This window comes from Plectrocnemia conspersa, unplaced genomic scaffold (assembly GCF_051122295.1).
Source record: "Plectrocnemia conspersa isolate PC_06_02 unplaced genomic scaffold, ASM5112229v1 ptg000009l, whole genome shotgun sequence".
Lineage (NCBI taxonomy): Eukaryota > Metazoa > Arthropoda > Insecta > Trichoptera > Polycentropodidae > Plectrocnemia > Plectrocnemia conspersa.
Genome location: NW_028277173.1, coordinates 22,788,227 through 22,801,643, shown reverse-complemented (window position 1 = coordinate 22,801,643; position 13,417 = coordinate 22,788,227). Strand labels below are relative to the sequence as shown.

Sequence of the window (13,417 nt, the reverse complement as noted above, 5' to 3'; positions counted from 1 at the left end):
CTCTTGACATCCAAAGGGTAAAAAATAAGACATATACACTTAAGGTGTTTATCTATAGGAAGAGGATGCCATCGAATTGATCCCCACAAGAGACGAAACTTTATATTCATTTATGTATGCATATGCACAGTAACAAATAAAACCATATTAATACGATACAGGATAAATTTAATTTATAAGCATCGTATCAAATATGCAATGAAAATAGTTTATCGTGTCTAAAATACTTTTATCTATCATTTTTTATCTATTTTTGCGGTCTGATAACGAAACCTTGAGATTGTATTAAATTACTGTTCGAATGTTATTTGGTGAAAATTTAACATATCAAGATATGATCATGATACTTAATAAATTGCTTAGAAACTGTATCACGTAGCACACATTCAGGTCAGTCTACCAGTAATGTGTAAGAATGTCTATTTAATGGTTAAAATGTGAGATAAACGTGTGTTTCTTTCGTCAAGGTTTACACAATGACATATAACGATTGCAAGCAAATCTTTGATCTAAAAGAAGCGATAAATAAATATTTTTTTAATTAAATAAATAAATCATAGATAAAGTAAATTTTCAATTACACGATAAAGCGACGAGTCACAATTTATTTTTACTATTATATGTTGAATACTGTTTTTTTTTAATTTTAAAAGTATTTTATATAAAAAATGTAAGATGTAACAAAAACTTGACGCATGACCGGCTCAAAACTAGTTTCACTAACGTATATATTAACCATAACCTTGATCATCGTATTTTGTATTTCTATATTCTACAATCTATATTAACCACACGCCTAACCAATAATGGAGTAAAAAATGCATTGCATTCCAGTTCTGTGATGTAAAATCGAACAAGTTCAACATCCATCAATGAAGTGCGAATGTGTAACACGAGATTTATAAATACAACGATTCAATCAGATCGAGGTTAAATTACTATAAGTCAGTCATATATGTATGATATAAATGTCTATAAAATTAGTTTCGGTTTCAGATATTTAGACCCATTAGTTTCATTCGGTTTAATTAAACTATCGCGGTTAAATCTAAACCATCGAACATAAAGGCGCCTGCATGCTCAAAAAACAAATAAAATGCTCTCTTACGAAATTATGCACGGTTTTAGAATGGCGTGTTTTGGTGTAATTAGCGAATGTTTTTTTTCTCGGACTTTCCATATGTAATATATAATATTTCACATTCATACGTACGGTATAAAAATAGCGACACACTATATACATGGTGTACTCAATATCATATCCAAGAATCAAAGTGTGTTTAAATATATAATTTAAATAGCAATTTATGAACCTTTTTTAAGGTTTTATGTAAAATTATGTTACAAAAAATATTTATAGTTTATACATCCTGTATAATGGAAATGATAGTATTATGTGTGTTCAAAATAATACGTTTTCATTGTGGCGAATGAATCAATTTAAATTAACGCGTAGCGTGTCCAAGTTATTGCTAATGAGAATATTGTAGATTAACTTAATGGTTACGACTGCTAATAAAATAGGGTTAAACCAAATTTATTTTATAACAATGGCTGCTATGTTTTGAGTTTTAATTATAATACGGCATGAACAAACAATCCAAGTATTAAAAATAATATATAATCGTTTATGCATGTTATTGAACTGAAGTATAAAGTATATTAATTTACTTAATTGTAATAAAATTAACTAGATGTTTATATATGTAAAAATAAAGTTTATATATATATATTATTCATATTAAATACCAACCCGTCAGGAAGTGTCATTGGACAATTCATATCACGCACAACCATATTATTTTTATCATGTTTAACAATAAAAATACATTCACTGAATTTTAATTTGTAAAAATTGTCAATGGGACTGTTTGAAAATTCTCACTTGTAAGTAATATAATTTTTATTTTATATTTCAATATATTAGGTAATCCTAAAATGAATGTCTTTTTTTTAATTAAAGTTTTAACAGTCGTGCTTAAGCCGTTGAAAACTGAGCACGTATTTAGTTATATGTGTGGTGATGCACATCTGGACTTTATATTCTGATATTTAAAAATAAAATTGGCCGCAAAATTCACGATGGCAGAATTTTTACCAAGTGAACAATTTATACGAAATTGCATGGTAGATGAATTTCTTTAAAAAAAATTGGCAACTACGGACGCTAAAAACATTTGTCAAGTGGTAGGTGATTCATTAGATATCCGTTAATGTCAGATATGATTTAAACAAATTTGAACGGGAAATTACGATATCAAGAATAATCATGGAAGTGGGAGACACCATTCCGATTCATTGGTGCATAGACACCAGGCGCGTGCGCTGAGATACTTTCCGTCTCGCCCGCTCGCGTGTTAAGTGACGAGAGTGAATGAGAGATAAGGGCATGCGGACCGCATGCCCGAAATTGCCTCTCGATAAAATCAAGGAACTTGGCTGGAAAGTATTATCACATCCACCTTATTTTCCAGACCTTGCTCCTTCCGACTATCATTTATTTTAATCGATGCAACACTTCCTAAATAATGCTGACGATATGAAAAAACATTTTATGCTAATGGATTTTAAAAATGACCCAGAGGTGAGTGATAATTATATATTTAGAAAGAGATTATATTTTTTATCATTAAAATAAAAATAAACATTTAAAAGTTATTTATGAATCTACAAAAAAAAATTAAATAAATATTGTTCTGTTACCATTATCGCTTGTAAAAGCAAAACTCGCATACAACAAAATATTATTTTATCAACAATATGTTGCAGAAGTATTTATGAAATTAATTAAAATTAATTTCGCAAGCAAACTCATATTTCTTAGCATTTCAGCATCACCGCCCTTTTTGAGGTAAAGGGATTAAAAATGTGAAAAAAAATTCTCGAATGAATCCGCATTTATCAAAGCTCTTTCCATATGACCGGCGTTCGTCGGGGTCAAAAACAAACCTTTGTAGTTTTTTTATTAAAATAATCCTTTTGTGTCCTTTTTACAAATCTGTCAAACCAGAAGGACTCTAATATAAAAGCAAAATTCGAAAAAATATGTACAAAAGCAACCTAATCGCGTGTTAAACCCTAACAAACGGCATATCTAAACAATATTACGTGTGATAAGCACTATTTACAGGGAAGTCCCGGAGTCATTTATTAAATTTGTAATAAAATAACTGTTTCATTATGCACTGTTCTGATCATAGTCGATTTACAATTAAAGGCAAAATTTACTCATTTAAAGAATCAAGATATTCTCAAGGGTACAAATATGTTTCACTTTTTTTTAAACACTTCTTTAAAATGAGTTATCGAATTTTCCATCAACGATGTAAATTCTCAAGGAAAGATTCGTATAATTTCGAACAATTACAATTTTATTTTCGGAAATTTCTAATTCTCGAGGGAAAAACGTTTTTGTTTCGCTACATAATCCAATAAAGAAATATTTCATTATACCTTCAAACACGGTAAAAATATTTATTCATTAAATAAAGGGTCAGATAAATGTAATCTATAAGGTTCTGAATTCCGTAGCAGCATCTATTATGTATATATATAATTTAAAATATTTTAAAATGCTGTTTTGATATCTAATAATTGAAAGCTCTATAGTTAAAAAATATGAAATATTTAATTAAATACTTTACTAATAAATTATCTCTAATCAAAACTAATACTTTTTACTTTTCCGTACATAAGGCAAAATTATTTTTTTAAATAGAATTATTATTCTTAATAAAAATGACTAAATTTTAAGAGAATTTTTAAATCTATTAATTTACATTAAGATACTTCTGAATTTTGATAAGTTTTTTCTGTGGGTGTTTTAACCAGCTGCACAATTAATTTAGAAGTCATTCTAAAATGAAAATAAATACCAACTCCTCTCGAAAGTAAGGCCTAACAACGGAAGAGAAATCTCGGAACTAAATAATTACAATAATAACTGTTATTAGTTCTAGTATAACCGCCCCGAGACGATAATCACTCTTTAGCACCCATAAGTACCAGAAAAAAACACTATTTGTTTATAAAAGATCCTGCATAAAATTACTATTGTTATTTTTACCCCTTTGTTAACGATCGCCGAGAGTGGCCATCGTGCAGTTTTACTTTTAAGGCGTAAACACATTTTATGGATGTGTCTAAGATACGATGCAATTGCCCCGCAACACACTAATCTGCGATTCGCAAGAGCTGTCTCTAACCAGCAATGTAAAATATGCGACATATTATCAGAGGATGCAAAGAGAGACAGACATACAAGAAAAAAAGTTACAGCATAAGAAACATCAGTGGATGGTTCAGCATCATCACAAAAACACATTACGACAGATCCCAACCGACAATAAATCAACTCGACACTCCAGCGATTAACTACATTTTAATATATATATATATATGTAGTAATTAATATTTGCTTAAAATATAAACTATTACCAACTTTACCGGCATCTATTTTGGCCGTCAATAAACGCCCGTCCGGCCCTAAAGTCCGAAATATTAATATTTTTAATTATTCAAAATGACTGCGTAGCGATTTTTTTTTTAATTTTGCTATATGTATTTTTTTAATTATCGAACTAAATTATAATCGGCCCTGTGCGCCACTGACCCTTACCTTAACCTACAAAATAAATTTGCCATCAGACGTAGGAAGACAACATTTTTCACGTTCACCTCGTGACCCAGTTCCGCAATAAATTTACAATTTGTGTCACGTAATCAATCATGGTTCAGAGTTAAATTTGTCAAAAATTCACCAAAGACATTCACAATCGTTTTTTAAATCGCGCTTTTACGGCAAACTTTGCCTCTGAACCATCGCATCATATCATACCATAAAAATATATATACTTTTTATAACATTTAAAATGCGTGACCTTACATCATAACATTTTCATGCATATATAATAAACACATTAACCACATCGATGCGCCATCGATAGCTCAAATTTAAATATTGATCCAATTTTATTACATTATAATATATAATGAAATCCCATAACTATGTATACGTTGTTTATAAGTTATATGAAATTGAAAGGCAATGAACTATACTAACCGTGGGTTTAATATTAATTATGATCGAACTTGCTCGTGTTGCCATAGGTCCATATTAAATCGGATTAAACAATGATCGAATTAGGATAAGGGTTCTAAAATGTGTGTATGCGTACTTACGAGCACCCTTACAATTGCCGTTCGTTCTTTCGGTTCACTTACACTTCAATTTACAATAAATTTATGAACACGACCTTAATCTGAATCGATTTTCCTGCGACACTTATAGGTTATCGATATATGTGTATGTATCGAACGAATGTGCATGAGCGTTTATGCGAATTTAGATCGATTTTTAAGAATAAACGCGTTAATATATTATAGAAAAAATATATGTTATATCTAGAAAAAATAAGTCTGACATATATGATATATTCTGATGTATAATATTTATCAATGGTATATATTAAATGTAATTTTAAATTTGATTTTGAACTAAAAATGATTGAAAAACTTTTATTAAATAATATTATCGTCATACAATGTTATAAATTTTAATATTTTTAAATAATAATAAAATCTATAATATTGTGTATGTATAAAAAACGGGTTTAAAATACATTTGTTTAATTCAAAAACCGGTTTTAGAAACTGCAATAGAATTCAATACGAATTCTCTCAGTAAACCCGCGTTTTACATGAGAGGAATTGAAAAAATCTATGGAGAAACAACGGCATAGATTTTTTGTGGGTTAAATATTTTTTCATTTTATTTTAAGTATATATATACCTAATGTCGATTTTCATAAAACGGTTTATTTGATCACTAAAATAATTACATTTTGACTAGAAATAGACACGGATAGAAGCGAATTTATTGCACTAAAAATTAAACTTCATTAATTTAAGTCCTATGCATGTTGGAATAACTCTTTTGGTATATTATTAAAGTCCATAAAACATTTCAATATAATTTTGGTATGAAAACAGATTCCGATGATCATTATATCAAAAAATCTATAATTAAAGACATTGCTTTAAAAAAAGACATGATAAAATCAATTAAAATATTTATTAAGGAACCTTAAGAAATTTTTAATATTTAAGTCAGCCATTAAAAAAACAAAATATGGTTTTCGGTATTGCATGTCATAAAAACTTTTATATTTCAGGTAATTTTATATCTAGAATAAGAGAAAGATAAGTAATATTTTAGTGGTCATGTTATAATCATACATTCTGTAATTATTATTAGTTGTATTAATAAAAATATTTAATAGCCTAAATTACTCTAAAATATAAAGAAATATTTGTTTACCGTTTCTTTTGGAAGCATTCGAAAATCGGTAATAAACGGTTTCTGTAAACTGTTTTTTTTTTAATTCAGTTTAGTTGATAAGAATGAGCTCATATTACTATTCTATTTTTAGGATCGATTAAAACCTTAAAAATAAGTAAGGTAAATTTCTGGTTGTAATTATGTATGTAATATCTATGCATATTAAGTTAAAGCTAGATTTTTATAGACTTCACTGAAAAGTTGTATTAAAATGGTTCAGTAAGAATTACGCAATCGCTGGCACAAAATTATATGACACACGTTAAATACTTAAGAAACTAATAACGATTCTAGAATTACTATTTTATTTAAAATATAAATCTACGACGAGCATTGATCAGAGCATTTCAATAGTTACTCTAAGCTTCGTGTGCAACAACTAAAATAAAATAACAAATATGAATCTACTTTATCATCACTACAAAAAAACTAATTTTATTTCATTTTTTTTCATTTATATTCATTTCGTAATCCAGCTCGTAATTAAATATTATATTTCACATGCTTTGACATTCGCATTAATGAAGCATTGTACTGACAGACTAAAATATTCGAATATTTTCTAAAGTATTAGAACATCATGAAAATAAATCATATGTATAATAAGTAATTTATCATTAACTGAACATTTATTATAATATATTATAAAAAAAAACATACTTGAAAAATAATAATGCATAGAACGTTTCATATTTTTTGTTGGTTCTTAACGTTGTTTTGATTGTTCCTACCGTTGAAAGTATCCGCTCTTTTTAACATTTCAAATATATTTGGAAGTTATCCAAATATTTAAAAAAAAACAGATTAATTAGACAAACGACGTTGTTCGTTCTTTGCATTTAAGTTGCAATTCTGAATTTGATGAATCACTCATAAAAGAAAAATGTTTACAAAAAATGTACATCATAATCAGAATCCTAAGAAGTATTAAAAATTCTACTCTTATAAAATCAACTTTGCTAAGTACAATATATTTCATTAAAAATCACTACCAATACTATTCGGATAGACGTGCAAATATTCGAGTATTGAATATTCAAAAATTCATGTTGGAATCTCTAAAAGTCTATTGTGTAATAAAACTGTGAAACATTTTCTAAATTTATAAAAATTTGCGTATTAAAAAAAAAACGATTTTATTTTATCGCTAATTGTAAAGACACTATCAACACTGAGAAAAATATATAATATACCTTATATGTATATAAATGTTTAATTAAAATTATACTATCATGTAAACGTTTAATGAAGGTAAAATACACAGCGAAAAAAATTAAAATAAATCTAATTTATTTTTATGAGATAATAATATTGTTGTATATTATAAAAACACACTAGTATATACACATATTGAAAATTAAACTATAGTATATATATTTTTAAAAAACGGACTTTTCGAATTCGTGAGCATGACAGGTGCATCATTTTCGAAATATCTAACAGTAAGTTTCAATCGCGATGAAACCCGGACTTTAATTAATCAATTGCAAACCTCTAAAAAATATAATGTATGTATTAAATATAATGTATGTAATAATGGACATAATATTAATAACATATTACTGTTTAGTAAATTATTAAAATACTTGTAAATTATATGCACGCGGTTAGATAAGCTATTTTTAAAATTCATATATTGAGCAAATATTTTAAGAACAAAAAAATTTTTTCATTTTTTTAATAAAAATATTTATTTGTCTAATTGTTCACTTTTTATATAAAAAACACATAATATATAATATACGTTTTTATTGTGACAAAAAGTGTAAATCTAGTAAAATACATTCGTTGACACTTTTTATTTATTTATATACAATTATAAATGATTTTTTTTAAATAGATTCGTTGCATAGAGTTATTCATGGGGTGTTTGCTGTTAAGCAGGTGAAGTTTGCGAACGAGCGGTAGCGAGTGAGCGTTGGTCAGAACAGTGAACACCCTATGAAAAACACAAATATAATATTGAGTCAAGGGGCCAGCAACTTTATTCCTTATTATTTTTTATTTATTGGTATTCACGTTAACGTTAAGCGACTTACTGTCTCCAAAAAAACTCAATAAAATACAATTTTAAATGATGGCGCATTGTTCCACGGCGTCGTTTATTACGCCATTTAGCAGATTCCCACATTCATTCGACGCTTTGTGTGTGAACTAGGGTTCTCAATTATTCATAGTTTTAAACTGTTCTGAATAAAATATGGACGAAGGATATGAATATTCGAATATATTCGTAAATTTTTTTTTTCGGTTTTTACCGAAATTAATTATTGCAAAATATCAATTAATTGCCTGTAAAATATTATTTAATTAAAAAATAATTATCTTTTGAATTTTATAAAATATGCGTCAAAAGAAAAATGCTTAATTTATTATTACATACTTTTTGATCTGGGATCACCATTATTAAGATTAGCTGCGACAGAATTAATTCAGCGAAATTGACGAAACAAACATACGAATTTTATATACATAAAGATCGGATCTGTATCGGCGTTTGTTTTATGCGGATTTGCATATAAATGAAATGATTAATAATAAATTAACCGCGATCAAATTATTGAACTGATCGAAATAAAATATGTGCGTCTTGAAACAACAAATACAAAAAAGCAACACGAACTTTACAAAAATTTGTGACGCATACCTGTTTAAATGATAATAAAGAGTGGACCTTTCCAACATTTTATTTCGTTCAACGAACTAATTCTGCGAATTTCGGTCATAGTAGAAACACTGACCAACATTATATTTACAAATGTTTTTCAAAAGCGTAAAAGCATTTTTTTGGTTAAGAAGAAGAATCTTGCATTTTGAAACAAAATAAAGGCGAATAGATTTTGGAGCGACACTAGTCACTCGGGTATATTGAGAGTAAAAATAATAGAATATTAAGAAACCTAGTGTGAACTAATGTGTTAGGATCTACGAAATTATGTGTTTTTTTATATAAAAAAAGAATTATTTAAACAAATAAATAATTACCACGGATTAAATTAATACAATCATGTATACAAATATTATATCAATCAGTTAAGTACAATTATATTCAATTCAATGGTCGCAAAGTAAATATTTTATTATAGCGACGTACTAATGATATATCGGTTGTTTATTTTTATTGTATATACATTAGCAAAAAGTATATATATACTTCCTTATGATAAATTACCGATCCATTGAAGATAGGTACATACATATACGAAATTATTTAGCTCGAAAACGTCTATGACCATCTATCATACTTGCCGTATATATATATAATTTACATGTACTAGCTATTATCATTCTGCATAATTTTCAGGTTAATTGCTATTGATTGCGAGTAAATTTTGTTCATAAAACAACAATTTTATACTAATACTAAAGTTTATGCATAAAACGTTTTTTTTTTTTATTCTGAAGGAAACACATTTTCCGTCACAACTTTATTCGAATAATATATTTCGTATTTGTGTCGCTTTTCTATAATATTTGACATATAACGCGGCGGCAGTTGTGGGATTCAATTATATCATATAATAATAATATATATGAAACAGAGAGATATCATTTTTATTTTGCGAGGCGCGTTAATCTTTAATTTTTGGACACCAATCGCCGAGATGGCCATCAACATTTATTTAGCAAGTACAAAGCCGAAAAAAGTCAGGAATTGTTGCGAGTTTTCGGCTCTCTAACAAAAACACAATTGGACCTTCGAGGTGGGCAGAATGAATTGTCACAAGGTCAAAATCGATCATACTCGGCGTCTATGTCAAAAACCTCCACAAGACGAGATGCGATGACTCACTATGAAGTCATGTCGCTCTTGACCTTTGCCGTGATCGCTGATTGTGTCGAATGCCTATATATTGTATATACTATTATACATTATTTAGGTTAAACTAATATATAATTTTTAATAGTCGATATTTATCGAACTATGCGGATTTACGTAAGTTCGCGTCGTTGCATCTACGTACAAGATAAAAATTGGGAATGACGTGCGATGTCATCGTCCCGGCGGTAGTCTAGAGACGCTCGAGTCTATAATTACATAGACGCGTCGCCTAACACCTTTGTCGTTACTATATTTATTTTAATTAAGTCTTGTATGTAACGCGATAAAAATACGCTTCTGCAAAAAAAAAAAAACTATATTATAAGGTCGCGGAATTTATCGAAAAACAGTACGGGCGTTATCGGATTTGTTTATATGATAAATAATAAAGCAAAGGAGGACTCACTCGACTTCGTTGTTTTCGAAGATGATCTCTCCCTTGACGGCTTCGTACTGATGGCCGTTCTTGGCGGTGCCGTCTTCCGTCCAGTAGGGCAAGGCCACGCGGCCGCGCGCCCCCGAGAAACGCACCACTCGAAGATCGTAAGTCCCCACGGATTCGACCAGCTCGTGGTCCTTCTCGGCGAAGGCGAAGACGCCGCCGTGGTCGTCGTCCAGGATCATGACGGTCGCGAGGCTGGGCGAAGCGAGGGCGACGCCCTGCGGATCCGTCAGCCGGATGTAGAAGTGCTCGTCTTCCTCGAACACGTCGTCGTCGATCACCTCCAGAGTGAAGCGCTTCTCCACCTCGCCCCTCTCGAACCTCAGCGTGCCTTTCTTGCCGATGTAGTCGCTTCCGTCTTCCGCGGTGCCGTCTTCGGTGTGGAACTCCACGCTGCACGCCTCGCTCGAGTCTCCGGTTCGCACCACTCTCACTTCGAACTCTCCGCAGTTCTCCATGACGGTGTAGTGACCGGGCTCGAAGTGCACGTGGCTTCCGGTCATCTCTTCGATCTCTTCGTCGATGTCCTGTCTGTGCAGCTCCGCCTTCACTTCGCTCAGATCGCTCTGAGCCCTCTCGGAGATCTTCCTCATTATATTTCCGCTGCCCATCATCTTCCGCGTCGCTTGCACTCTGTAGAAAGCTCGCGACTTAGGTCCCTTGTTCAACACCAGCTCGTGCGCCATGCACTCGATGTGCTCCAGATCGCTCTGAGGGTACTGCTTCCTGAGATCTTTAAGCGTGTTGATGTATTCGCGGCGCGTCTCTTCGAACTCTTTGACTTCGTCGCTCATGTCGTCTTCGAGTCCCTTGAGCGCGTCGTCTTTGAGCTCCATCTCCACGGAGTTATCCGCGCCTTCGACCTGCACGATGACTCCGCGCTTGTTCATGCGATAGTTCTTGTTCAGGTATTTGTAGATGAGCAGACGACGATCGGCGACCCACGCCGTGATGACCGTCGCCGGGAAGAACATGAAGGTGAGCAGACCCTCCCACACCTCCAGCTCTCCGGGGGAGAAGACCGACAGGATCAGGTACAACCATACGTACGCGAAGACCGACCAGGTGGCCGTCACGAAAAACACACGCAAATGCTTAATCTTCCTCACTTCACCTTTGGGTATGACGAGAACACAGATGGCGATGATGACGAAGAGGTTGTACGCGGCCGAGCCGACGATAGTGCCGGGACCCAGATCGCCGGCTTTGAAATTGTGGGCGACGATCTCGATGATGGATAGGAGGATCTCGGGCGCGCTGGAGCCGAGCGCCATCAGAGTCAAATTGGCCACGGTCTCGTTCCACACCCGCACCACGACGATCTGACTCTCGCCGTTGGGCTTCTTGACGCGCACTTCCTTCTCCTGCGAGGTGATGACTTCGATCGCGGCCATGAAACGATCCGAGATGATCGACACGCCTATGAAGAGATAGAGCATGCCGAGGAAGTAGACGACGCCGCGTAAGACCTTAGAACCTAAGGGGATGTCTCTGAAGGGCTTCCACAGGGGGACGACGAGGCCGTCCTGGCAGACGGTGCCGGTCTTCTCCTTGTGGATGGTGGCGTTCGCCGGGGTGGTGTCGGCGTTTCCGTTTCCGTTTTCGGCGGTCTGCGCGAAGGCCGGCGCCGCCAGGCAGAGGGCGAGACAGACGACCAGCGCGAGCTTGGCCATCGCGATCAGGGGGGCGGAGGACTCTGTCGGAGGGCTCATCGCGTCGGGCGAATCTTCATCGCGGGTCGCGGTCACCGGGGATCGCGTTCGGTCGCGTTTGGGGGGCGAAGCATGATAAGTTCGAATCGGCGATAGATCGGCGACGGTCGCGGCACTGCGGTGTCTGCGGTGCGGTGTCTATTGATAGCCGGGAGCCATGTCTTGGTCGCGCAACTTTTAGCTCGGCCCGAGCGCCGGGTAATAATAGACTTTTCGCGATGCGAGCGCGGGCGAAAAGTTTCAAAGTGACGTCTCGCGCGGCGCGTGCGTCGTCCGACACGCCGCAAACCACTGTGAGGCGAGCGAGAGTTGCGCGCACGCGCCCGCCCAGCCCCCGACCGCCGATCGCCGACACGTGCATTTACAAACTGACCAACTGTCAATCGCTCTTCTTCTCCCTCGATATACGAAACACTTTTCCATCTTACGTACATACATTAACCCTTTCGACATCGTATTCACATCGTTGCACTCGTACGTCGACAATATGTCAACAAAACTTTGGAGCGTTTATTGGCTTTGTGTACGAGAAAATTTTAACTAAAAAAACTTCCGTTAAACACATTTCATTAATTTTGAATTTTTAACTTAAGCAAATAACTCGATAATCTTCAATTTACGAGTGCAACTTTATTGTAAAATTTTTCATCGGTACATGGACGTAAGATGAAGTGTTAGGACTGAATAGCGCGATACTTGACAGTTATTGCTCTTGAACTGATTTTTTCCTTTAAAGGGTATCTATATTTTTATGATATGGGATGAAACAGGATCATATGCTCTAATTGTGCATAATTCTTACTTAATATTGTGTGTCTGTTATCAAATAAAAACGATTAGAAAAAAAGAGCGAGATGCAAGCAGAGCTCGCTATTTCGCTCGAACTATTCTCATCAGCGATCGACAACTATCGACTTGGGTATCGACATTTTTAGCGGCAACTCAAATAATAATATCAATCTCTACACATTTAATGTATTTTCGAGTTAGTAAATTACTAAGTTATGTAAAACATAATTAGTAATCGGTGTTTTAATTATTTACAAATACATATATTGATTTACTTTTAGAAATTATCGATATAATAATGGAATTTGATA

General features: G+C 33.3%; 1 protein-coding gene across 3 annotated transcripts in view; it reads right to left on the bottom strand.

Moving 5' to 3' along the window:
• The window catches only part of Calx (sodium/calcium exchanger 3), a 194,804-nt gene extending 182,192 nt beyond the window's left edge, over positions 1-12,612 (bottom strand). For all 3 annotated transcript variants that reach the window (XM_088192495.1, XM_088192496.1, XM_088192497.1), the window contains exon 1: positions 10,570-12,612. In XM_088192495.1, coding sequence (XP_088048621.1) covers positions 10,570-12,317 — 1,748 coding nt within the window. In that variant the 5' untranslated portion in view covers positions 12,318-12,612. The remainder of the gene's footprint in view (positions 1-10,569) is intronic.
• Positions 12,613-13,417: the final 805 nt, after the last annotated feature.